The 27950-nt window shown below is 40.9% G+C and overlaps 2 protein-coding genes across 6 annotated transcripts in view; one reads left to right on the top strand and one right to left on the bottom strand.

Moving 5' to 3' along the window:
- The window catches only part of LOC101031172 (mitochondrial import inner membrane translocase subunit Tim23), a 30353-nt gene extending 28187 nt beyond the window's left edge, over window positions 1-2166 (top strand). The window contains exon 7 of the mRNA XM_039477820.2: window positions 1630-2166. Within this exon, the coding sequence (XP_039333754.1) occupies window positions 1630-1745 (116 nt within the window). The 3' untranslated portion in view covers window positions 1746-2166. The remainder of the gene's footprint in view (window positions 1-1629) is intronic.
- On the bottom strand, window positions 138-27336 carry NCOA4 (nuclear receptor coactivator 4). Of its 5 annotated transcripts, XM_074382109.1 has the most exons (11): window positions 27240-27287; window positions 15405-15527; window positions 14527-14681; window positions 13116-13256; window positions 12845-12933; window positions 12452-12560; window positions 11266-11355; window positions 10585-10728; window positions 8572-9576; window positions 7774-7914; window positions 138-4742 (listed from the first exon to the last, which is right to left on the bottom strand). In XM_074382109.1, exons 3-11 carry the CDS (start codon window positions 14665-14667, stop codon window positions 4737-4739), a joined length of 1866 nt encoding a protein of 621 aa, XP_074238210.1. In that variant the 5' UTR covers window positions 14668-14681; window positions 15405-15527; window positions 27240-27287; the 3' UTR covers window positions 138-4736. The 5 variants fall into 5 exon arrangements, with proteins under 5 accessions (XP_074238210.1, XP_010338907.2, XP_039333753.1 ...); XM_010340605.3 differs by lacking the exon at window positions 15405-15527 and having other exon boundaries at window positions 27240-27336; XM_039477819.2 differs by lacking the exon at window positions 15405-15527 and having other exon boundaries at window positions 7774-7887; window positions 27240-27322.
- Between the last annotated feature and the right edge of the window lie 614 nt (window positions 27337-27950).

The following is a 27950-nucleotide window of genomic DNA, read 5'->3' as shown; positions in this document are numbered from 1 at the left end:
GCGCCATTGCACTCCAGCCTGGGTAACAAGAGTGAAACTCCGTCTCAAAAAAAAAAGAAAAGAAAAGAAAGAAAGCTTCCTTGGGCACCCCCATTCCTGAGGAGTTTCTTCGCTTGGTTTCCCTTTGCCACTTAATGTTTTTAAGACTTGACTTTTTAAAACCATAGCAGTTAGGGCATTTTCTATTTTTAGATATTTATTTATAGCTGCTTCTTATTTAGACTTGGGGACTGTTTTTAAGTAACTGATTGAAACATTTTTGTTTCTCCATTGCAAGTGAAATCCCTATTGCTAATCTTTTGCCACATGTAAAACTGTTCACTTATTTTCAGGCAGGTAGTTCAATGTCTTAATTCTTGAATTCTTCACTCTGAAGATTTTGCCAACTCATGAATGGAGGAGACTTCAGTAGACATCTAGACCATTTTATAAGTCAGACTGGAGCTATTCTCTCTTCTACCCTATAATTAGTTTGAAAAATTAGAGATTTTGATTTGCTGTGATGAAAATCTTTTCAACTAGTCTAATGCTAGTTGTCCCTCACTACTTATTGTGGGAGATTGATGCATCAGTGCAGGAATTGGGGAGGGGGGCACTAGCACCTAACTCAAAGTGTGATTATTGCCCTTTTTTTTTTTTTGGAAACAGGGTCTCACTCTGTCACCCAGGCTGGAGTGCAGTGGCATGATCTCAGTTCACTGCAGCCTTGACTTCTGGGCTCAAGCAGTCCTCCTTACCTCAGCCTCCCCAGCTGAGACCATAGGTGCATGCTACCCCACCGAGCTAATTTTTTTATTTTTTGCAGAGACAGGGTTTTGCCTAGGTTGTTCTCAAGCTCCTGAGCTCAAGCCTGCCTCAGCCTCCCTAAGTGCTGGGATTACAGATGTGAACCACCACACCTGGCCATCACTACTTCTTGAATCTTCAAGGTTAATATTTGGAGGACCCATCCAGAGTCCAAAGGTTGTTAATACTGTTTCCAAATAGGGTGTCACCTTGTTTACATTATAACCTTAAATCCATTGACAGTGCTAGTGGAGTTCTAAATCGTATTACCAGCAGGAAATGATTTTTCTAGTTGGAACTCCAGTAATAAACTGCCATAGGAACAAGTTTGTGAATCTGAAAACATCAAACCGTATGTATTACGCAAGTGGTTTGGGGAATTATCGCCTGGACTGAAGTCTTGGTTTCCTGTATTAATTTAAAAACTCAGTCTCCTTTTTGAGATGGAATATTAATTTATTCTAAAAATGGTCTCTCCCAGCCTGACCAACATGGTAAAACCATAGCTATTACAAAAATTAGCCAGGCATGATGGCACGCGCCTGTAATCCCAGTTACTCCGGAGGCTGAGGCAGGAGAATCGCTTGAACCCGGGAGGTGGAGGTTGCAGTAAGCCAAGATGGCACCACTGCACTCCAGCCTGGACAACAGAGTGATACTTGGTCTCAAAAAATTAAAAAAAGGTCTCTATTTCACAGTGCTTTTTTTTTTTTTTTTTTTTTTTTTTTAGACGGAGTCTCACTTGTCTCCCTTGTCAGCCCGTTTCTTTTTATTTAGCCCTTCCATGCTAGGGTACTATGCAGTACACAGCTGTTTGATTTTCCTTTTGTCTTCCTTTCCCAGGTGGCCTTCGAGGGATAGCACGAGGTGGTCTGACAGGACTAACGCTTACCAGCCTCTATGCACTATATCATAACTGGGAGCACATGAAAGGCTCCTTGCTCCAACAGTCACTCTGAAGATTTTGCCAACTCATGAATGGAGGAGACTTCAGTAGACATCTAGACCATTTTATAAGTCAGACTGGAGCTATTCTCTCTTCTACCCTATAATTAGTTTGAAAAATTAGAGATTTCGATTTGCTGTGATGAAAATCTTGGATGGTTAACTAAGACTGGCACTCGCTCCAGCTATTAGTGAGTTGAAGCCAAAGCCCTTTGGTGACTCACTGAGCAACATGGTTCTCTTCTCCTTTGGAGAAGATCTTGCACGTATCTGTTCTCCCCCATGAACTAGAAAACCACTTACTCCTGGAATTCAGTTCGTGCTTGTCAGTACTGTGTCACCAAGTCTGTTTATGTAATGATCCAAAACTGTAATGCTGCACTGTATTCCAAATAAAGGGTAAAAACAGAACCAGTTATAACTTCAACACACAAATATAGTGGTTGTCTCCATTTAAAAGTATCTACCTGGGTATAAAATGAAAGGTCCTCTTGGCACTTTCTGCCTGTATTAAGGCAAAACAAAATTTTCATGTTTGTGTTGAAATGAGCTACTGTTGGCCAGGTGTGGTAGCTGGCCAGTCCCAGCACTTTGGCAGGCCAAGGTGGGCAGATCACCGTAGGTCAGGATTTCGAGATCAGCCTGGCCAACATGGTAAAACCCTGTCTTTATTAAAAATACAAAAAGCTGGACATGGAGGTGTGTGTCTGTAACCCCAGCTCCTTGGGAGATAGCTGAATGTAGTCGAGTCTGGAGAATTGCTTGAACCCAGGAGGTGGAGGCTGCAGTGAGCTGAGATCATGCCACTGCACTCCAGCCCAGGTGACAGAGTTTAACTCCGTCTCAAAAAAGAAAAGAAAATGAGCTACTGGTGGTATTCACCAGTAGAGCTTATGCTAAACTGTCTCAAGATATTTCAGGTTAAACATTAGACTGGCATGCTAGAACAATCTAACAATCTTGCTTAATTCCATACATATTAACTCCTTACTAGGAATAATTAAGAGCTAGATGTTTTTCAAGGAAGCTTTAGGAAAGCTAAAGGTCATGAGGCCAAATTGTTTAATTTCTGAGTTTTCTTATCCACAGTATGAAGTTAATCATGTATAACTGCTCTACAGGTTATACACGTAAATATTACTGTATTAAACACCTGGTGGCTATATGATGAGAAAAAGTAAACTAGGGCCTTTTTGGATGCATCTAGTATGAGGAATCCAGTAGAAAGGCACTAGCTCAAAGTCCCATAGGTTTTGTTTTTGTTTTTTTTAATAGATGTGAATAGTTTTCATAAAAGACTGAAAATAGAAGTTAATATTCCTGTTTGCTAATTTAAGATTTCATAAAATACACTGATATTTTTATGTTCAAGCTGTTTCTCAGATGTATTCCTAACCAAGTTACTGCATTTATATAACACCACATTTTGTGAAGATAGTTTTACAAATAACATGCAACAACTATGGCTGTTATGCTTTTAATGGAGGCAGATACAAAATTCATCAATGCAAAAGAATGTTTCACATACTCATTAACATAGTGATTAATGTAAATTATATTTTGACAATGTAAAATACAGTGTATTTGGCCTCAAAAAAGAAACTACAGAGTTAGCTGCAACTTAAGATAACTGAAAGGCTCCTTATGTTGTTTTTGCCCATCACCTTTATTATAATAGTTCTAAGTGATATCTGGGGAGGGAATTAAAAAATAATACAAAGCTCTTTCCAGCTGTGATTCAAAGAACTCTAGTGAAGCTGTATAGCAATGATATTGTGGAACCATGAAGTTTCCCCAGAAGTATTTCCAGTAACAGGCAGTTAAGAAGCTTAATAGTTTCAAAGTCTGGAAAGCAGCAAAGATATCTTTAGAGAATTTAAAAACATTATAAACCCCACTTCTCTCCTACAGAGACATTTTAAAGCATGGACATAACTTTAAGGAGATTGAGAAAACATCAGTAGTTTTCATAAAGCTTCAATGAACACCCGAAGGCACAAGTGTTGAAAACAGCCTATTCACTATAATGTCACCTTTGGAGGTACAGGTGTGCTGTGCTTGCAGGAGAAGGACGACTGTATCCCTAGTTAAAAGCACCAGGTGTCAAGCTCAGCTTCCATTTACACAGGATGCACCAATAATTCCATTTACACAGGATGCACCAATATAGTGAATAGTTCAAGTACCATACTATATTTCCAACATGTCTTTGCCTATTTGCTTAGTTAGTACTGGGGTTCTTTTAAACCCCGTAGGTCTATAGAATATTTTAAAAGGCTAGAACTGCCTCAAAAATCGTCTTGAAATACTGAACCCTTCTAAAAGAGCTCACAGGATATTTTAGTAACATTTACAGAAAAAAAAGTTTGCAGTAGCTGAGTTTCAAGTGAATAGTAATGTAAAACATGTAGGCTAAAATATTGGGTAATGTCAAAAATTGCCAAGATTATTAATACATATTTTGGTAATCACTATTAGCCAGGTTAATTTTTTGTGTAAAATACACTATATATTAATAGAACAGGAAAATCATTATTTCAGACCACTAACAAGAAAACCCACAGCAAGAGAAGCATCTATAGGGCAATTAAACATTAGGGAAGTTTACTAGCTTTAGAATATATCAATATACCTCGATTACAGAAATATTTCATTTTTAAAACTAGAGTGAGTGTTTTCATGTACTTTTAGTAACGACCCAATCTAAGGAGCCTTTGAGGCTTGTGAAAAAGATGTATCCACAAAGATGCTGCATTTCTAGTGTGGGAGTAAATTAACACTTCTGTAAGAAGAAAGGAACTGAATTACCTCAGCATCAATAAACAGCATTTTTCTTTTAAACAGTAACTCAAATCTGATGACTCACTTTGCTTTACTAGTTCAAAATTAGGTGAGAGAAGAACTAAGCTAACTAGTCAGACCCAGAAACACAATGATTTGGCAAGCTGCAGTCACTCAGCTCATGATGTGTGGTAACTGGCAGAAAAGCGGCTCAACTCTTGTCTTCACATCTGTAAAGAGACACCCACAGATAAGTTAATTCACTGGAGAATAAAAGCAAATTTTCCCTTCCTTAAAGCTCTGACTCATTTCCAAACACAGGCATACCTTGTTACATTTTTTACAAATTGAGGGTTTGTGTCATGAACTGTGCCCATTAAAGATGGTAAACTTCATCAATAAATGTCTGTCTTGAATGCCCACCAAAAAGCCTTTCCCCATTTCTCTTCCCTCTCCTCAGGCCTCCCTATTGCCTGAGACAAAAGAAGATTGAAATTAGGCTAATTAATAGCCTACAATTGCATCTAAGTGTTCAACTAAAAGGAAGAGTCTCCATTTCTTACTTTATTTAAATTGAAAGCGAGAACTGACTAAACTTAGTGAGAAAGTCATGTTGAAGGCCAAGACAGGTTGAAAGCTGGGAAGGCTTTTTGCATTAGCCAAGCTGTGAGCACAAAGGCAAAGTTTTTTTGTTTTTTGTTTAGCTTCTCATTCTCTGGCTGAAAAGTTCCTGAAACTAGAAGTGCTACTCCAGTGAACACAAGAATGATTTAAAAAGCAAACAGCCTTATTTCTGATATGGAGAAAGTTTTAGTGGTCTCCATAGAAGATCAAACTAGTTGCAACATTCCATTAGGCCATAGCCTAACCCAGAGTAAGTCCCTAATTCTCTTCAATTTTATGAAGGCTGGGAGAGGTAAGGAACCAAAAGTTATGTTTGAAGCTAGCAGTGGTTGATTCTGTTTAAGGAAAAGCCATTTCCATAGCAAAAATGCAAAGTGAAGTGGCAAGTTATCTAGAAGACCTAGCTAAGATAACAGATGAAGGTGGCTACACTCAACATGTTCAGTGCAGACAAAACAACTGTCTATTGGAAGAAGTAGTCATCTAGAACTCATAGCTAGAGAGATTAAGTCAATGCCTGGCTTCAAAGGACAGGCTGACTCTCTCGTTAGGGACTAACACAGCCAGTGACTTATTTTTGGAAACAGGGTCTCGCTCTGTCAACCAGGCAGGAGTGCAGCAGAGCTATCATAGCACACTGCAACCTTGACCTCCCAGGCGCAAGCAATTCTCCCACCTCAGCCTCCTGCGTAGCTGGACTACAGGCATGCTTCACCATACCCAGCTAATTTGATAATTCCTTTACAGACAGGGTCTCTGTATGTTGCCCACACTGGTCTTGAACTCCTGGGCTCAAGCAATCTTCCCACCTCCACCTCCCAAAGTGCTCGAATTGCAGGCCTGCGCCAATGGTGGCTATGTTGAAGCCAGTGCTCAATTACTATTCCAAAAATCCTAGGGCCCTTAAGAATTATGCTAAATCTACTCTGCCTGTGCTCTAGAAATGGAACAACAAAGCTTGGATGACAGTGCACCTGTTTACTGCATGGTTTACCGAATATTTTAAGCCCTCTGTTGAGAACTACTGCTCAGAAAAAATATTCTTTTCAAAATACTACACTCATTGACAGTGCACCTGGTCACCCAAAACCTCTGATGGGGATGTAAAAGAAGATTAATGTTTTTCTTAATACTACATCCAGTTTGTAGCCTATGGATCAAGGAGTAATTTCAACTTTCAAGTATTATTTAAGAAATACATTTTTTAAAGGCCCTAGCTACCTATGTTCCTCTGATGGATCTGGGCAAAGTAAACTTACAGAAAGGATTGATGCCAGTAACACTATCATGATTCATGAGAGGAGGTCAAAATATCACTATTAACAGGAGTTTCAAAGAAACTGATTCCAACCCTCATGGATGGCTTGGAGGAATTCCAAGACTTCAGTTGGAGGAAGTAACTACAGATGTGGTGAAAACAGCAAGAGACCTAGAATTAGAAGTGGAGCCTGAAGATGTGACTGAATTGCTGCAATCTCATGATCAGACTTAAACAAATGGGTAGTTTCTTGAGATAGAATCTACTCCTGGAGGGCAGGTGTGGTGGCTCACGCCTGTAATCCCAGCACTTTGGGAGGCTGGGAGGGCGGATCACAACGGAGTTCAAGACCAGCCTGGCCAATGTGGTGAAACCCCGTCTCTAATATAAAAATTAGCTAGGCATGGTGGCATGTGCCTGTAATCCCAGCTACTCAGGAGGCTGAGGCAGGAGAATTGCTTGAACCAGGACCTAAGAGGCAGAGGTTGCAGTAAGCCAAAATCACGCCACTGCACTCCAGCCAGTGCTACAGAGCGAGACTCCATCTCAAAAAAAAAAAAAAAGATCTACTCCTGGAGAAGATGCTGTGTATACTGCTGAAGTGACAACAAAGGATTTAGAACATTACACAAACTTAGCTGATAAAGCAGCCACAGGGTTTGACTCCAATTTTGAAAGTTCTGCTGTGGATAAAATGCTATCACACAGCAGCACATGTTACAGAGAAATATTTCATGAAAGAAAGTCAATCAATGCAGCAAACTTCATTATCTTATTTAAAGACACAGACACAGTCATCCCAGCCTTCAAGGAGCTACCATCCTAATCAGTCAGCAGCAATCAACATCAAGGGAAAACCCTCCACCAGCAAAAAGATTACATGTTAATGGCTCAGATGACCATCAGCATTTTGTTATAATAAAGTACTTTTTAACTGAGGTATGTATATTGTTTTCTTAAGACATGTTATTGCAGACTTAACAAACTACAGTGTATCATAAACAACTTTTATATGCAATGGGAAAACAAAGTATTTGTGTAGCTCACTTTATGGGGATATTTGCTTTACTGCAGGAGCCTGGAACCAAACTCATCTTTGAGGTAGGTCTATAAGCTACTAGAATCCACATGGGATCTAAAAATTCCTGAAAGTTACATCTTGAAAGTTCACTTTGAAGTATGCCTAGTTAGTTCATAAAGCAAATTCAATTAAAATACATGAACTTTTTATGAGCTCCCCCTGGCCCACCCTCATTTGCCTAACATACATACTATTAAAAGGGATATGGTTCAATGAGCCAAGTATGACTTAATATGTAAGACAAAACATTTATAAATAGCTATAATCTGTAATTCCCACGCTGATGGCATGTACTCACCTGTAGTGGAGTTCGATATAACCACTTCTCTTTATCAACTTTAAGCTGCATACAGGCAAAGAGATCACAAACTGCAGGGAGGCCGTAATGGTCTGGGGGGAACTTATGTTCCTCCTGTAGAGGTGAATTAAGTAATACTTCCTGTAATACCAGAAAAGAGGTTGCTTCATGGAAACTAGGAGGCATAAGACCAACTTTTTTTCCATAAACGATCTATAGAGAGTAATTTAAATGTTGGCCATTCTCTCTAATAACCAAAAACAAAGGTGACAATTGTTATTTCCACCCAAAATATTTGCCATAAATAGCAGTACAACAGGCTAGACTCTTTTCTTTCCTGAAGGATGGGGCTTAGGCCTGAAAAATGCACAAAAAAAAACATACATCCTTCATTCCAAATTTAGTATTTAACATATTGGCAGGTTTGCAAGGTTTGGGATTATGAAATATAAAACTCTAGGCCAGGTATGGGGGATCACACCTGTAATCTAAGCAGTTCAGGAGGCCAAGGCAGGCAGATCGCTTGAGCTCAGGAGTTCAGGAGACCAGCCTGGGCAACATGGTGAAAACCCCAGTCTACCAAAAATACAAAAAAATCGGCCAGTCATGGTGGTACACGCCTATGGTCCCAGCTACTTGGGAGGCTGTGGTGGAGGGAATGGCTGGAGCCCAGGATGGGGAGGTTTCAGTGAGCCAAGATTGCACCACTACACTCCAGCCTGGGTAACAGAGACCCAATCTCAAAATAAATAAATAAAAATAAAACTCAGAAACTGCTGTTTTGATGTTTATGCTCACCTGGGCCTTCTTTCGAAGCAGCCACTTGTCTTCTCCAGAGGATAACTGGCTGAGGTTGCCCATCTTTTTTCCTGGCAGGACCCAGTCTGCTGTATTAAAGGGACACCAGAAAGTACTCATGGCGCTTTTAAGCTTTTGTTTGCCAGCTCTGTCTTCAGTACTAGGCACTTCCTTGGGACTTCCTTCTTTGTATAGGGGCCTGATAAGCCACTCCGACAAGGGGCTGTTCTTTATGACTTGGAAGGAATCAGCAATTCTAGAAGGAACCATTGCCTTTGGTGCTTTAGGTTGTTCTATTACTTCTTTTCTAGAAGGACAAAGCCACATATTCAGGGAATCTTTATGCTTCTCAGGCTCAGGTTTGGGTTCCATGGGCATCCCATTTTTATCCTTTCCTTCTTTCTTCAGAAGCCATTTATACAGAGCCTCCTTCTCACAATTCTCATCACACACACACTCTGCAAAGCTTGTGCAGGGCTCATTGGCTCTGCACACCTCCTCTACCTTACATGGGTCCTGACAGTTCTGGACAAGCCAATCCTCTGTAACCACGCTGGGGGTGGACAATGGTTTCTTGGCCTCCAAGTGGTCATTCAGGCACTTCAGATTGCCCAGGTTTTCAATCTCCACACCTTTGGGCTGGTTTCCCTGACAGTTGGTACAGGAGTCAGTCTTGACAAGCCAATCATTCACATTATAGGACTGGAACAAGAGCTTAAACTTCTCACTGATTTCATGACTGCCATTCTCAGGCTTCCCCAGCTTATGGGATTCCTGGGGAGTCACCAGCCAATCTGATAAGTCCATCTTATCTTGATCAGGAAGCTCTAGATCTTCAACCTTTTCCATTTCAGTGGAGAAAGAACTAGCAGTGGAATGGCTGTTACACTTTTGATAACTTGGTTTTTCAGGAACTTCCTGTTGCTGACTCTTGAGAAGCCAGTTTTCTAAGTCCTTTAGGTTTCCCCAGACATTACTGAAGAAATTGCAGGCTCCAGAAGAAGTCTACACAAAACGTACACAGTATTAGTTTGGCAAAATAATGAGGAATGCTTTGGAGATTCTGTCTGCATATTTACTGTCTTGCCCAGTGTTATAAAATTTAAGTACACAAAGCCAAAAAGCAAGGTATTTCTCTGTTTAGATATTCTTATCTGACAGAAAAGGGCTAGTATCTCTGTGTAATATGCCTTTACAAATAACGCAAAAAATGGGCAAAGGATATGATCAGGCAAGTCATGAAAGAAGCCTAATAAACATAAAAATACTCAACCTCCTTACTAATGGAAGAAAAACCAAAAGCAAAATTCTATTTTGTGTCGAATTCAGACTAAAAAACTTAAATGATTATTACTCTTAGGCTTCAGGGAAGCAGGCACTCTAATATTCTGCTGGTGAGACTATAAACTGTTGGCAACTTCCTGGAAAGGCAAATTGGCAGTATGTATCCAAAGTCTTAAAGGGTATGCAAACTGCTTCTAGGAATGCAATTTCTAGAAATGTACTCCTAAGGAACTGATCAAGGATGTACACAAATAACTGGCTCCTGGATGTTTAGGGAATCCTTGTTTATATCCAAAAATCTTGAATTTAAATTACAGCCAATCAGTGATATATTATTAAATACTTTACCGAAGAAATGACAGAGAAATATTACCACTATACTGGTGAAAAAAATCTACTTACCAAAAAAACAGGACTTACAGAATGATTCTTTAAAAATATGTATGTACAGAAAACTGAAGTATATAAATACTTAACTTTCATTGTTACAGTGTTTTTCTCTTTGTGTTGAGATTATGAGTTTGTGGGTTTTTTTAATGTAAAATTCTTTATTTTTAAAATTTCTTTGGTAAAGAGTTCTTTATTTTCTAAACTTTCTATGATGCAGAGACTATTAATAAATGCTTACAGACTGCAACCAAAAACTTAACAAAGACACGTACTACTGACTAGTAACTAACCCCACCTACTGCTGTGTCTACTGTAAAAACAATAAAAGCAGCAACAAACCTGACTATTCTCCAAGGTCTGCTTTTGGGTGAGCCAGTCCTGGGGGTTGGTGCTGGATATGTAAGGAGACTTATGACCACTGGCAGGTTTGCTTCCAAGGAGCCATTCGCTGAGAGGGACAGCTGCAATACTGGATGCTGACTTCTGTTAATCACATAATACTTTGCTGCTTAACAACGAATGTCAAAGGCAGTAGAAAGTTCACCAGAAAAGAGAAGAGCAGCAGCTCTCTAATCTTGGCTTGCAACTGACTCTGGGCAAGTCATGTGCCTTCCCAGAGCCTCAATTTTCACAATTATAAAACAAGAGACAGCTGATCTCTACAGTTCTTCTCAACTAAAACATCTAGAATCCTTTATTCACATTGCCATTCCTTTTAGAAATATAGCATCTCTACAAAGTATAAAGAGGATCCCTCAAAGCGAGCCAGTATCAATAAGACAGCTAATGATAATTGCCTATGAACTGACTGATAAATTATTTTATCTGTTAATCAGCCCCAACAAGACATCTAAAACTCTATTTGGCATTCAGTCTCAAGGAAAGCATTCAATTTCCTAAACTAACTCATTGCCACTGGTGCTTCTTTACAAATAGTACCATTTTTTAATGCTATATAAAACCCAAATGAAATATAAGGCAAGTAATGACTCAATCACCAGAAACAAAATGATACTTTACCTGCTCTGGCATTGGGATATAGCCTCTCTTCTCCAGGAAAGGCCCAATATTTGATGAACTAGCATGAGCCATCAAGTGCTCAGGAATTTGCTATGAAAGAGACAATTTAATCATGTTATTTATGCTGTGCTACCAAAAAAGTGAAATTATAATTCAAAATTTCATAAGTGTTAAAGCATTACCATTTCATTAGAAACATCGTTCACAGTAAATCCCATGACTTAAAAAGTAGTTATTAAATTTGAGAGTACTCTACCACATAAATATCACATAAAAAATATTTACCGGCTGGGCAAGGTGGCTCATGACTGTAATCCCAGCACTTTGGGAGGCCAAGTTGGGCAGATGACCTGAGGTTGGGAGTTTGAGACCAGCCTGACCAACATGGAAAAACCCTGTCTCTACTAAAAATACAAATTAGCTAGGCATGGTGTCGCATGACTGTAATCCCAGCTACTCCGGAGGCTGAGGCAGGAGAATCATTTGAACCTAGGAGGCCGGAGGTTACAGTGATCCATTACAGTAAGCTGAGATTATGCCATTGCACTACAGCCTGGACAACAAGAGTGAAACTCAAAAAATGTTTACCAGAATTGATTGTACTACCATTTTTAACAAGACTCAAATATTTGGTTCTTTATTAAAAACTATTCAAGCCATAAATTTTTCAAAAAATGTATCAAAAGCATTTAGAGATATACATGAGGTATTCCAAAGAATATCACTGAGTCTACTATACTCCAAGAACTACCAATCTAGGCAACTTAATCACAACATAATTTTTTTTTTAAGGCGGAGTCTTACTCTGTAGCCCAGGTTGGAATGCAATGGCATGATCTCGGCTCACTGCAACCTCCTCTGCCTTCTGGGTTCAAGCAATTCTCCTGCCTCAGCCTTCCAAGTAGCTGGGATTATAGGCGCGCACTGCCACGCCCAGCTAACTGTTTTGTATTTTTAGTAGAGACAGGGTTTCACCATGCTGGCCAGCGTGGTCTCAAACTCCTGACCTCAAGTGATGTGCCTGCCTCGACCTCTCAAAGGATTACAGGCATAAGCCACCATGCCCAGCCAAGAACATGAAATTTTTGAAGCTAATCAGATTCTCAAGAAAGCCATTATTCATAGTAATTTTTTTTTAAGGCCACAGATTTGAGAAGTGCCCAATGAAGCATATGAGATTACTCACAATGGTTTTGAGAGACCCAAAGGTGGTGATGGTCTGGCGCAGAGCAGTTGTGTCGGCTTCAAAGAGCAGGACAGTTGAATCTTCAGGCTTAAGGGTCAAACTGCCCAGTCTCGGGGAAAAAAAAAAACAAAATATGGCTATTTTTAAGAAATATCTGTTTCATCAACTTCATCTCAGAAGCCAAAGTGTAATTTTAAATGATTACATTTCACTAAAAACCTCAATCAAAGGTAGATGGCTTATTCATGTATCAGCAAATATGATATTAAATATATGAAGCAGAATGATCTTAGCAACACAGAAGTTAAATACAACACATGCAATGAGTTAGAAAATCGACTTTAATATACCAAAGTTAGAGCCAAAGTTAAAATAAGCAAAAAGGGTCATTACCTCTCCAGGCACACAGAGACTTGATTGGCTAGATCTTTGTTTTGGGTACACTCCAGCTGATGAGTAAGACAATTGAACTGGCCCAGTAACTAAAAGAAAAATGAAACCGTCTAGCCACAATGATACCAAAAGCACCAAATATACTCAAGTTAACAAATAGACTTGAGATTAAACTTTTATCTGATCTATATTAACACTGCTTTACAAGGAAGATATTCTCTGGCAACCAGAAACCATGCTCAAACCAATTCTAGCCATGCAGTCACCTTACCCAGTACAGCTGCTGAGCTTGCTGCTGAAGTGTCTCCTCTTTAAGCTGATAGATGAGGTCCACCTGTTCGTATAGCCACACCTCACGGCTTCTAAGGCATTCCAGGTGACGGCTTATGCAACTGTGAATCTGAGCTTTGACCTAGGAAACACATACATGTTAGCTTCCTAGTGTTATAAGCCCAAAGAATGATGTTTCCCACAGAACAGTGAGGTTCTGAAACTTTTTTCTGTAGGAGGAGGGGCTCGTAAATCCTTATTATTATCTAATGACATCTATGAAGTATCTCCCCAGAAAAAAAATGCTTATTTTCAAGATTTTGCCTATAATTTCAGGGTTTAGTGTCCCAAAGCCCACCCAAGGACCCACTAAAGCCCTATGGACCCCAATTTAAGAATTCCCAACCATCAAGGCATACCTAAACTCTAAAATCCTCATTCGATACCCATCCTTCTAAGAGGATCAGGTTTAATTTGGGTGTACTTATCAAGAGAATATACAAGAATATACCAGGATCAGAAAACTGATCCCCCTCAGTTTTGTACATAATTTTAAAACCCATGGTTTTACAAGTTTATCAACAGAATAAAGACAGAGTGTTAACTTAATAGCTAGCCCTTAATAGCTAGCCCCTTATCTCTTTTCTCACCCCAACAGAATGAGCAGTCCATTCACAGCAGACCAATTCAGTAATGAGATGTGCCACCACATGTCAACAGCTAGAAGACCATTAGGGTGGATAATTTAAGTGACCTTATAAACTAATGTTTCTGGAAGCATAAACAGTGATTGAAACAGGGCTAAATATAAAAATCCCAAGGGAAAAAGTCAAAACAGGCCATAAATTATCCATGACAATACACATAAGAAACTACATTTTAAAACACATTTTTCTTCTGCTTAATAAAGTTGTGTTTTAAAGTCATGTAATACTTGGCTACCACACACAACAACAAAATATTACTGGAAGCAACAACACATTTCACTCTGGCTTGCCCTAACAGATATTCATGTACAGAACCATGCCATTAAGCAGTTAAAAGATGATGGGAAGGATGCGCAAGTGCATCCCTCATGCATCAAGAGGATGCAGTTGGGAGGATACTGCCCACTCATTTCGTATTTTTACTGATTACAGTGCCTGAGGAAATATGCAGAGGAGTAATCAAAAACATATGCTAACTATAATTTTCTAGAATGGCACAGGGTTTTCCAGACTCTTCTAGCATCTGCTTTATTTCCCCTTGGGATGAAAGGCACCAGTATATCAGGCAACTGACTAGGACCAAGTAGACCATGCAAGGCATGGAGTGAAATTTTTTGCTGGCACAGAAGACCAAGTCCTTGGCCATGCTCTAACCAGCCCTGTGACAAAAGTCCAGACAAGGGAAGAGAAAAGCACATGTCACACCTCTCGCAAGTTATCTTTAATTTGCTGCTCAGCCCGGAGAACTCCACCAATAGCAAGTTCCAAGTCCCTCCGTGCATCACTACATCTCAAAAGGGGTTCTCTATTACTGGAGCTGCCACTCTGGTCTTGGAAGGTATTCATTCTGCTCACTGCTCCTTTAAAAGAAAAATATATATATAAATAGCACCATAATTACAACCAAAAACCACCTTTCAATCATCCCTGAAATGATCATTCCAGATAACTCCCATCACTAACTACTTAGATTACTTCCAACACTGGACCTAGAACAAAAGATACTTTTAATAAATATTGTCTACTCCCTCCCCTCCACCACTACTCCTGCCATAGAACTCTATAATCTACTTTAGTGACCCTTTACATGTGAACAGCTATTTCTGGAAAAATACACCAATTGTCCTGAATCAACAGAGCACATAGTGTCCAGAAAAGTTAAAAGAACATTAAAATATAATTTTCTATTTATAACACATAGTCATATGAGGCATGTGTTCCTCTTTGCAGATTTAGAAACGAAGACTAAAAGGTACGGAAGTATCTTTGATTACTTTGAAAATAAGCTGCAAACAATCTGATACACAAAGTTTAGAACACTGTTTAGAAGATGGAATTTTTAATTTCCCCTTTTAGGTAGAACTTTTTTTATTTAGGAAGAACTTAAGAAAGACTTCATAGGTAGGAAGCTCTCAAAAACATAGGGCCAGGCACAGTGGCTCACACCTGTAATCCCACCACTTTGGGAGGCCGAAGCGGGTGGATCACTTGAGCCCAGGAGTTTGAGACCAGCCTGGGCAAAATAAAGAGACCTCATTTCTACCAAAAGAAAAAATAAATTAGCCACATGTGATGATGCGCACCTTGTTGTCCCAGCTATTTAGCAGGCTGAGGTGGGAAGATCACCTGAGCCCAGGAGGTTACAGCTGCACTGAGCTGTGATTGCACCACTGCACTCCAGCCTGGGTGAGAGAGTGAAACTCTGTCTAAAAACAACAAGAATAACAGATACATAGATATATGTGTTTATATACAGAAAACTATATATAACGTAATACAATGTGTATAACAGATTTTATGTGACAAAATGATTTTATATGATTCTGATATAATGGAGACACAGAAATTGGAGTGGGTATATACGGAGTTCTCTAATAAGCTCAGGTTTAGAAGCAATAAGAAATAGGAATGGGAACAGCATATAACGATATAATGAGATTGTAACACAAGAATGTCAGTAAAGCCACAAAGTAAAACTTGACAAAAGCTACTGGAAAAATAATGACATGGTTTTTAAACACTGAGAAAAAGGCAGTGGTGACCACTAGAACCCAAAAGAGATTCACTATGCCCTGTGATACCAGTTATTTCCTTCTGGATTGTTTTACTAAACTGGCAAGTCATAAAATGCTGTAGACACAAAGGGATGACAGGAAGACCTGTGGCAAGACCATATGTTATCACTGTGGACAAAGTGAGTACCAGCCAAAGAGAGGCACAACTAAACTGAATCCTAAGATTGTTTTTTACAAAATACGCAAAGGATGACAGACTAAAGCCAGTTTGTAAAGTTTTCAGAGGCACATCCCTGTTTTTCCTAATTACCTGTATGAAAACATAGAAGACAAACATTAAATCTGGAAGTAACATGGGGCTGTGACAGAAATAGATTCCAAAACCATCTCTACACAGCTGTTAAATCTTACAAAACATAATGTAAGTTTTTTATCCTTTAATCAGGGAGGGCAAGGAAGAGAATAATTCCTTTTTAAAGAGTGGAAATCTTTAATGAAAAGTAAATTCTCTGTGAATTCGCAGTGTGCTGGGTCTGTGGAAAAAATAACTTACAACAGTGTTTGTCTAATACCTGTTCCATTATTAGACTATTATAATCCAATTATTATTAGACTAAATTCAAAACTTATTTCTGAGTAACAAGCTTTAGAAGAGGACACTTAGAAAAGGGAAAGAGGCCTCAAAACCATGAAAAACTTCTCCAGGAAGAAGGCTGTTTAGACGAGATAAGAGACATATCTCCAGCAGGACATGATTACTATTCTCAAGTATGTAGAGACCTGTCAACTAGAAGAATTAAATTTATTCAGAAGAGACACAAGGGGTAAAAAAGACTAACAGGAGGCATGTTACGCAATGTATCAAATAACTTCCTAACAGTCTTGAAAGCAATGACTTTCTCAAAGAAGCCAGCATTGGGGTGAAAAGTGGCCTGCCCGGGGTAGAGTCCTCTAAGTGGCTGACTGCCCATTTGAGACAAAGGAACTTTGGCAGGCCTTGTCTCCATCTTTAAGACTAAGTTTAGGACCGGACCAGATGCCTAGCTGAAAACTGGAGAGGGACAAAAGTGGTGGGTCCCTCCCTCAAAAAGAATGTATTCTGAGGGAAGTGGGAAGCAGCAGCCCAACAAACTTTCTGTCCACTAACTCAGCAAGACTCGGATTCAGGAACTAGAGTTTCTATAAAAAACTGAACAATTCGGGAAATTTTTAAACTTTCCTAGGCTGATTTTGTTTCATCAGTCTGTTTCTACATAATCACCTATAAAAAGAAAGGGCTGCCTTAACTGGATTTCACAGAAGTCCCTGTGGAAATTTTTCCAACCTTGGACACACCAACAGTGGTTACTTTGCAGCCTCCTTTTGCATGTCATAAGCTGCCTGAGTTAGGCAGAGCGTTAGTGTGCACTTGGCACTCACTTCGGGGACTATGAAAAATACCTGCATCACACGGGTGAAATGCTGGCTCAGATTTAGGGAGCTGGAGCATGATGGGCTGCTTCACTTTGCACTTAAGTCAGTCATGCAAGACATGTTTAGCAGTCTTTCAAACGTATTAACCAACCTTCTTAATCTGTGCCAAATTTCCCACTCTCAGGTCCTCACTATTTGTGTGGAATGCCACAATGCCTGGCACAGTGTAAAATTTAATCAATGAAATTAAATTATTGCTTCACAATGTCAAAATCCCAGAATTCCAGAACATATGGGAGACAAACTCAAACACATACAGTGCTGACTGTATTACTAGATTCTTAAAGCTTAAGTCCTCTCAATTCAATCACAAGTACTAATATTACACAGTAAGAGAATACAGCAGGAGTTCACACATTGGACTTTCCCCTTATCAGCTATAGACAGAATGTCGGATGAGATTTAAAATTAACAAAACTGATTTTTCCACACACAGTTATATTTTTTCAAATTAAAATGAATGTTATCCTTCAAAAGTCATCTTTAGAACTCATTTGTCAGCCACAAAGAAAACCTGTTTCATTTCTTTATGGTAAGTCCTAGGATGCTTGTCCCTTTGCTGCCTTTGGCTCTCTCTGTCCCTCCTCCTCCCTGTGTCACAGTCAGAGCACAGTCAGCTTTCAGAGCCCAGATGCCAAGAAAAGAGCTGTGCAAAGGCTTTCCCTCTTGCATTGCGATGAAGAGGAAGAGCTGAAATGAAGAGCCCCAACCATGGGTAAATTCAAATCACAATGAGTTGAAGCCTGAACCAGCTGTACGAAATGTGACTTGTATGAGGTAACTAGTTCACACGGCCATTTTCAAGTTATTCGCCATTTGTTTCAGGTTCAAGAGCCAGAGTAGCAAGCATGACCGTTAAGAGGTCATGCTGGAGTCTGACAAACCTGAATTCTAGCTCTGTCTCCAAACTTGAGACCCCTGAGCTAGTAACTTAACCTCTCTGGGCCTCAACTTCCTTAGGAAAATGGTAGACAAGGATGGTAGCCACAGAGGGCTGCAGTAAGGTTAAAGTGAGGCATTATTTGTCTACCGACACTTAGCCTAGCACCTGCACACTGTAAGCACTCCACATTGCAGTGGTTATTTTTATCAGGTTTAGATGGCAAGCTGTAAAGTCAACAGGCCCTGACAGAATCCTGCAGCCATTTATCAGGGCTATGACCTTGCACCATTTGCCCTTGTAGAACCTAGCTTCCTAATTCTTAAGTAAGGACCTTAGATTCACAGACTTAGGGGTAAGGGAGTGGTGCTTATTTAATAAATATTAGCTTTCCATCTAGTCTTTCACTATACAATATAGCAAAGGGCAATCTTTTATTTACTCCAAAAACTCAATAGTCCAAACCCTCTAATATATACCAAGTATGTACACTTTCAACTGTTTCCTTACTGTAAAAAAATTGGACTAAATTAGCTCTGATCCTAATATTCAAATCAATAAAAGATTACTAAAAATGTCTTTTTATCTTCATCATTATACTCCAAAATATTGTCTGACCATCTTCAAAAGAGGATTCCCTTAAATGTTTATTTTTTGAGACAACATTAGAAGTTTAAGTGGTTTCTAAAACTTACGTACCTCTAGGATCCCTGTCCTAAATTTGGGGGTGGAGAAGTAAAGGAGGAAGACAGAAACACACATACCCTTCAAACAAATAACAAAACCTGGAGTTTTGTCAACAAGGAATTCTTTAAACCATATATGCCATGCTTACACAATGCTTTGCACAAATGTATAAAGTCTGACAATCATGGGACCAGAATTGAGCAACTAACCACAAATGAAGCTAAGTCATTACCATACGGCTTAACCATAAAATTTCCAAAGAGCTATAACTCTTGTGACCCCCACAAACTACAATTTAAAGCTGAAAAATAGTTCCTCATAAGCCTCTTTTAAAAAACAAAAATAAAGAAAGCTGAAAAAATCTTGGCCATCTCTTTAACATAACACTCTCATTCCACAGATGAAGGCACAAAAGCTCAAATAGTTTAAGTGACCCATCTAAAGGGCCACAGCCAGAAGGGGTAAGATTTGCGTTTAGAACTACAGTTCCCAAGGTCTACTTCTGGGTTCTCCCTCCCAGACGAGCTTGTTCTTCCTTTAGAGTATTATCACCATAAAGTATTTTTATTTGCCAACACTAGAGATAAAAACTAACATTCCAATGGATTACTACTGAAATAACTTCCATTAAGATTTTCACTCTATTGTCATCGTCTTCAGTAAGTTATAACCATGATTGCTCAGAATCTTCTGCCTTGGATAACACTAATAAAAATAAACAGTACCATTGTATGTCGTGATAGGCTCAGAAAAAAACAAAATACTGCCAAGTACCAATGCAAATGGTTCTGATTCAACGTGTGTATCACAGCCACTCCAGTTTCATTTGTAAGAATGAAAGCTCAGACTACATCATCTCTAACCTCACCTTCCAGCTCTCACATTCTATGCCCCCTTGCCACCTGCCCCTCCCCCTCCAAACGACTCTACTTTATTTGCCTGGTATCCCAGTCGTTGCTAAAAGGCCAAGTGCAGCATCTATCCACAGGATACCTATGTGTTCTATGATTACTACACTGGAAATACTAATTGAACAATTTGGTTATCTTTGGTGAGACAACCTGCATTAGACCATCTGTACACACTTTTAGTTTAAAAAAAATTATAAATTAAAATATATTTTGCAATTTTACCTTGAGACTTTTCACTTCACACATTCTTCCATCTTTTTAAGGTTATTTTTTATACACCTCGTTAACTCAAATATTATATACATCGTACCCTAGCCCCAGCCCACTTTAAATTCCTTATCAAGTAGTTTCTTAAATCCAGAACCTGGTTCTCTGTAATCTTTTTAAAACCATACAAACGTTAATATCGCAACAGATATTAACAGAAGGTAATAAACTCACTATTGAGCATTTTTAGATTTAACACTTCACAGGTTCAGATTTTTCCATCTTTATACTAGTAACAGAGCAATCAATCCCAGCACATCAACTTTTTTCTTTTCTTTTTTTTAGTCGGAGTTTTGCTCTTTCGCCCAGGCTGGAGTGAAGTGGCGCGATCTCGACTCACTGCAACCCCTGCCTTCCAGTTTCAAGCTATTCTCCTGCCTCAGCCTTCCGAATAACTGGGATTACAGATGCCCGCCACCACACTAGGCTAACTTTTGTATTTTTAGTAAGGACGGGGTTTCACCATGTTGGCCAGGCTAGTCTGGAACTCCTGACCTCGTGACCCGCCCGCCTCGGCCTCCCAAGGTGCGCGCCCGGCACATCAACTTTCTAAAGTAGTAACTGAAAACCGACCACAAGGCGTTTCTAATTCGAAAGCAACAGTGACTCATGCGGCTTTCGAGGCTTCCCAAATGCCCTTTGCAGGAGCACAGCAGCTTCAGGAGCCCTCGCCCTCTGGTTCCCGGAAGCCAGCAGGCTCCCAAGTCCCGGTCGCCGCTCCGCACGCATGCGCGAGGCCGCGGCGGTGTCCCGGCTCCTGCCTGGCGCCAGCCCAGCAAGGCTGCCGGCCGCAAGGGCTCCCGCTGCGGCCCCAGGGTTGTCGGACGTACCTCACAGGCCAGGTCACCGACGCGCCAGCTGCCCGGCGAGCGAAAAGCTGCTTTATCCCTGACCCGAGTGCGGAAGGCCCCCGAGCCAGGGCCGCGCCTCGCCCACACGTCACACGGCAGCCACCAGCGAGCTGTAGCGCTCCAGCCAGAGGCAGGAAGGAACGGAAAACTCCGCCCCTGTTGCCGCGCTCCCCGCCCACCCCCGCTGGCGCTTGCGGCCCCCGCGCAGCTCCCACGCCGCTGGGCCTCCCCGCTAGGCGCCTGCTGCCGCTGCCTGGCCGCCCAGGGCTAAACTAGCTAACGGGGCCTCGGATGGCACCGGGGGTCCTCTCCAGTCTCTCCTCTCCCCACTTGCTGCACCCGATGATGGGCCCAACTCAGTGAGAATTATATGAACTATGATGAATTATATGAACTAAAATGTTTAGAACAGTGCCTGGCATATAGCACTACTTACCTGTGACTATCATGCTTATGATAGCGTTCCCTTTTCTCCAAGATAATCCTCATAGCCTACATATCCAATTAGACCAGAAGATGAAATCTAGACAACGTTGTAATTCCATTTCCTTTTAGTTGATTTTTGAATGTAAAATATTCGCTCTTGTCTTGCATATAAAGCTATTTTTGTAAATAGTAAGAGTAAAGCAAAATCACATGAGAAACACCAAAGGGGAACACTAAGGGGCCATCACACTCAATTAACTAACTCTCAGTCTGAAGCCAAAGGCCTGAGAACCCAGGGGGCCAATGGTGTAAGTCCTGAAGCCCAAAGTCTGGAGACCCTGGAGTTGGGTTGTCCAAAGACAAGAGAGAGAATGTATCCCAGCTCCAGCAAATAGGTCTGCTTTTTCAATGTTTTTGTTCTCTCTGGACTCCAGCAGATTGACGGTGCCCACACTCATGAGGGTGGATTTTCCCCACCTAATCTACTCGGATTCACACCCTAATCTCCTCTGGAAACAGACACACCCCAAAACGACATATTACCAGGTTTCTAGGTTTCCTTAATATAGTCAAGTTGACACCTAAAATTAATCATCACAGCTCTCTATTTCTTGGCCTCACTCTGGCTCTCTTGCTGTGTTCCAGAACAGCTCTCACACTCTCATCTACTGGAGAGCTGTTCTATGCATAGGCTAGTTTGGTTTATCTTGTGCAGCTTGGCTATCAGCTCTCTCTGCCAGCAATGCCAGTGTCTCCTCTTCTCCCTACTTGTCTGCTTTTCAGGTCACCGTCACTAACGACAAAGCCTTTCCTGACCGAGCACCTCACTCCTCAATACTTTTGGCCAATACGGTTGGCTGCTGCCTGCTGCATGACCACTGTAATCTGTATGGGTTTCCAGCAGGACACCTGTAATACATATTACTATTGTTATATGCCTGCCTCCTGAGCCTGATGGCTTCATGAAAGAAGAAACCATGTCTTTTTGATTTAATAGATTTGTACATCTTAATACTGAGCAGACAGCTTGGTATCAGGACCTTGCCATTACCAATCCTTCACGTTCTATGTGCCACTGAATTGACATAAAGAGAAGAATGTCCCTGGCATTGTACAATGCTTGTCCCTAAGTTCAACAGAGGCCTGAGACATTTTAGACAAACAGATGGATGAATAAATGATAAATTAATGTTTAGGTTCAGACTAGCCACAGTAAGTATGGTATAGTTCTGCTTTAAACATAGATACTGTATTAATGCAGGAAGGTTTTTCAAAGGAAAAAAATGTTTTTAGCACAAACTATTATTTGATTTTTTTCAAACAAAACTGGCAAGGGTGTTGCCACTGAAAGTATGATCCCAGAGTAAGTGCTGAGATAGTATCTTTCCTGCTGCCAGAACCACAAAGCTCAGCTTCACAGATTCACACAAACAGCAGCAAGATTATGGGTTAAAGGGGACACGTTTACCATATTTTACAGCCAACTCTGGGTTTTTTCCTCAGACTTGGCAGTACCACAGAAATTCTAACTGAATTTCAAGTTAAATATAGGGAACTATATTCAACTTGAAACTTCTTGCCATAACATAGCCAAGGATAGGAAAACATGCTACTTACCTACTATCACAGTAATAATGCCATTTTATCCTGATTTTATATCACAAACATTTTGTAGTTCTCCCATAGAAACCAACAAGTGATAAAATATTAATATTTTCCCTCCTCTAAAGCCTGGAAGACTAGCAATAATGCCAAAATAAAGTTCAAAACACACCTGAGATTATATTCTTTTGAAAGCTGTAATTGTCTCTCTCTCTCTCTCTCTCTCTCTCTCTCTCTCTATATATATATATATATGTATTTTTTTTTTTTTTTTTTTTTTGAGATGGAGTTTCGCTGTTGTTACCCAGACTGGAGTGCAATAGCACGATCTCGGCTCACCACAACCTCCGCCTCCTGGGTTCAAGCAATTTTCCTGCCTCAGCCTCCCAGTAGCTGGGACTACAGGCACGCACCACCATGCCCAGCTAATTTTTGTATTTTTAGTAGAGACAGGGTTTTTCACCTTGTTGACCAGGATGGTCTCGATCTCTTGACCTCGTGATCCACCCACCTCGGCCTCCCAAAGTGCTGGGATTATAGGCGTGAGCCACCAAGCCCGGCCATAATTGTCTCAGTATTAAAAGACTTAACTTCTCACCTGTGACCAAAGTGACAAAATCTTTTAACCTATTTTGTCAGCTACTCACTAATTCACTGAACCAAACTGCCACATTTATAGAGCACTTAGGTAATGCTGCATAAAAGGAATACTAAACCCCAAAGCTACCCCCAAACACACTGCTAACCCCAAAAAGGAACATCTTGACTAATTAAGCTGAACAAAATCAAGGATGACAACTTGGGATAAGAATGACTAAGAGTGTAGAGTCATTCATATCAGAAGTAAAACTAGCAACCTCCAAATAATTGTTTTGAGGTATTGTAAGCTAAATGATCACTGCAATGTTATGATTTCACAATCAAAGAAGATAAGCTGAAAAGGACAATATGGCAGCTCCTCTAACTGACAAGCACAGAGATAGTATTAATGCCTACTAGCCAGAGCAACAGTGGTCACTGGGCCCCCATTCCAGCCTAGACCTCCACATTGTTCATGTGCATTCTATGTTGAAGCAATGTGTCCAGACATAACTATATGAAAACAAAATCAAAATGAAAACCTTGGATGAAAATTTTAAAAGGACTAAAAAATAGCAAGAAGAGTAATTTTAAAAAGTACCATGGACTTCTACAGTTCTTCAATGAAACTGAACTTAACCCAATGCATACGCACTGGTTGGGTGGTCCGTTATAGCCACTTTAGACTTGCCTTTGCAACCTAACCAGTATGTGAACAGAGGCAGTGAATTCACTGCTGATTTCAGTAATGGTTGAGAAAGTACTCTGCATTAGCAGCACATTCCACTATGTATCATAAAGAGTGACAAATCTGCATTTTCCGAGGCTAGGTGTACTTTGTTGGAAAGATCTGATGACTAATATATGTAAAGCACTTAAAACAGTGCCTGATGCACATTAAGAGCTATGTAAGTATTAGCTATTTTTATTGCTTTTAGTCAAAGAACAGGATATAATAAAGAAAGATAAAGTTCATTAATTTCATCACCATCATCTCTCTCCAGGACTCCTGCAGAAACCTCATGATTGCTACATACTCTTCCCCTCCTCCCCCACCCTTCCCCTCCTGCTGCTCCTTTAGCACATCCAGGATGCTTCTGCCTCAGGGCCCTTGCACTTTCCTCCAGGTATCCTCAAGCCCAAGCCTTCACTTCCTTCAGGTGTCTGCTCAGAAGTAACCTTTCAGTGAGGCCATTCCTCGCCATCTTTTATTTTAAAAAGTCTTGCCTCTCCTCCCCTCCCCCTTAAAACGCTTTATTACCCTCCATAGTACTGACCACAGTCTGGCATGTAGCAACCATTTATTTTCTGATCTCCTTTCAGAAAACACACTAGAAGGTAAGTTCCACATGGCGGGGACTTTGTCTTTTTGTTCCCTGTTGTATAGTAGGCATTCAATAATTAGTTATTGAGTAAATGAATTCAGTCAGTATTTACATATAGTCTACTATGTGCCAAGCTTTTTTAAAAAACTTATTTAGCCTCATAAACCATTAAAATGGCTATTATCATCACCATTAAAAAAAACAAACAAACACAGGCTTGACAAGGTTAAATATATTACCTACAGTCACAAACTTCCAAGTAGAAGAGCCAAGATTTAATTCCAGATCTGAGTCTAAAGTCCCTAACCACACCTGGTACATTGAAAGAATAATTAAGTAGTACGGTATTATGTATTCATCCAACAACTATTTATTGGATACCTAAACTGACACTACTGTGATAGTCCCTCGGAACACAATGGTGAACCTGCCACCTAGAGGAGAATTTATATCATAGATTCACCAGGCAGAAAAGACTAACTATTTGAAATAAGAGACTGAGTTCAAAGTCCATCAGCAGTAGCAATGACTGGTTCTGAATGCTAACATTGTATGAGGGAAAGTATTATAAAACACTAACCTAGGGGTTCTCAAATGGCGGGGGAGGGATATGTGTCAGGATATCCTATGGAGTTTTATGAAACCCCTACACAGGTTCCTGAGATTCTGGCACAGCTATGCTGATTTATTAAAATAGGGGTGAGGAGTACTATGTAGTTCTAAAATATATTCTCTCCCTTTGAGAGGTACATCTTCCTTTCCTTCCATAGCTCAACGTGGTTTTCCATTTCTGAAATACCTGTTTGCACAAAGGTAATAATGCAACTGTAGAGATTTATTTAGATATAAATTATCACAAAACTTTCAAAGGGTAGGACTTTCCTTAGAGACCCAACGACAAAGGCTCTCTGGAAGGGAGGAAAGGAGAAAACGAAAGGAATGTTATTGTGCTAGACTTTACATATATTATCTCATTTACTTATCTGAGCAAATCTGCAAGCTAGCAAATCTTAAACCAACTAAATTGCCTAAGCCACAAGGTAGCAAATGAATCTTCCTCCATTGCATCATTAGGGTAAGTCTTCCTCAAACGGTCTCACGTACTTTAAAGTTTGGAAATGTCACACTAGGATCTTGGTACAGAAATGGCCTATGACTTCCTGTGCCATCTTCATTCCAATAAGTAACTCAAGAGTCTCTATAAACTTAGTTCCAAATTACCAAGTGCGTGGTAGAAAGCTAAGTCCATCCAAAAGCAGTTGCTATGGTGAACCCGACTCTGATTAGAAAGTGACACAGGCTGAGCGTGGTGACTCACGCCTGTAATCCCAGCACTTTGGGAGGCCGAAGTGGGTGGATCACTAGAGGTCAGGAGTTCGAAACCAGCCTGTCCAACATGGCGAAACCCCGTCTCTACTAAAAATACAAAATTAGCCGGGCATGGTGGTGTATGCCTGTAACCCCAGCTACTCAGGAGGCTGAGGCAGGAGAATCGCTTGAACCTGGGAGGCGGAGGTTGTAATGAGCCAAGATTGTGCCACTGCACTCCAGCCTGGGCAACAAGAGGAAAATTCCATCTCAAAAAAAAAAAAAAAAGAAAAGAAAGTGACACAAAAAGGTGTGGTTAAGAGGGAAAAAAGTTCTGCCTCCGGGGTCAGATAAATACTAGCACTCTGACTTTCAACTTCCGCCATTCTTGATGGCATCATTCCACGTTAAATCCTGTGCCAGGTAAGATTACTATAATCGTTGTTCCCACCACAAGAATTTAGTTCCATGAGAATAAGGAGTGTGTCTATTTTTTTTCATTGCTATCCTCAACATCCTGAACATACGGGCACCAAATAAATAAATAAATGATTGTCAGTGGAATGAAACAATGAATGAGCAAGCCTCACTCTTCTCATCTGTAAAACAGACATAATCAAGCTGTTTTTCGCAACTGGGAGAATTAAATGAGACGGTATGTGTTTGGCACACAAAGGACCGAAAAACCAAGTATCTTCTTTGCATTTCCACCTGACAAGCTAGAAATGGATTATGTTCCGGACCCGTACGGCAAAACAGACAGCGCCTCGCCCGAGGTCCAGGCCAGAGGCGAGAGAAACTGTAAACTTAAGAGCTGTCACACCCAAAGCCAGGGAAAGGCCGGCGAGGAGCAGGAGATGTCCGGGGCCGGGTATGAGGAGGACCCGGGAGGAAAGGACAGGCCCGGGCCCGGTGTGTGGAGGGAAGGGGAAAAGGCCGGCAGACAGGAGGAGGTGCCCCGGCCCGGCATGTGGAGGGAAAGGGAGGAAAAGGCAGGCCGGGCCGGTTGCCGGTCGGGTCGCGAAGGGACGGACAAAGGCGAACCCAGCGGGCCAGCGGTCATCGCGCCTCCACCCGGCCCATGGCGTTCTTACCAGGTCCGAATACCTCTCCGGGCGATCCGAGGGGACCTTGGATGGACTGAGACACGGCCCCACACAAACCTAGGGCCCACTGGCAGAGTTCTCGCGATAATACAGTCTTCCTCCCAGGCCTGTCGCCATACGTCTGACAGTCTCGCGAGATCTCCACTCGGGTCAACCAGAAGCCCTTGACTGCCCTCTAGAAGGCGCATAGCGCAGGCGCAGACATCCTCCCCGCCCTTGCACAGTGTCCTTTGGCCTTTTGTAAATAAATCAACTTAAATGAAACAAACTTTTTTTTTTTAAGGCAAATTCTGTGTCGAGGACCATCCCAAGTGACTCAGATGTCCTCACAAACTAGATATTACCTAGGTTCAACGTTCAGATGCAAAAATGAGTATCATAAGACACAAAAGGCTATATGATGTATGATTCCACCTTTGCCACGTTGTGGTTTTTTTTTTTTTTTTTTTGGCCAAAGATTGAGCAAATAGACCAGCGGCGGGGGCTCACACCTGTAATAGCAGCACTTTCAGAGGCCGAGGCGACTGGATCACGAGGTCAGGATATCTAGACCATCCTGGTTAACACAGTGAAACCCGACTCTACTAAAAATACAAAAAACTGGCTGGGCATGGTGGCGCGCGCCTGTAGTCCCAGCTACTCAGGAGGCTGAGGCATGTGAATCGCTTGAACCTGGGAGGCAGAGTTTGCAATCAGTCG

Source organism: Saimiri boliviensis, chromosome 12 (genome assembly GCF_048565385.1).
Source record: "Saimiri boliviensis isolate mSaiBol1 chromosome 12, mSaiBol1.pri, whole genome shotgun sequence".
Classification (NCBI taxonomy): Eukaryota; Metazoa; Chordata; class Mammalia; order Primates; family Cebidae; genus Saimiri; species Saimiri boliviensis.
Note: the sequence above shows the minus strand (reverse complement) of the source record. Positions and strands in the feature narration are given on the sequence as shown.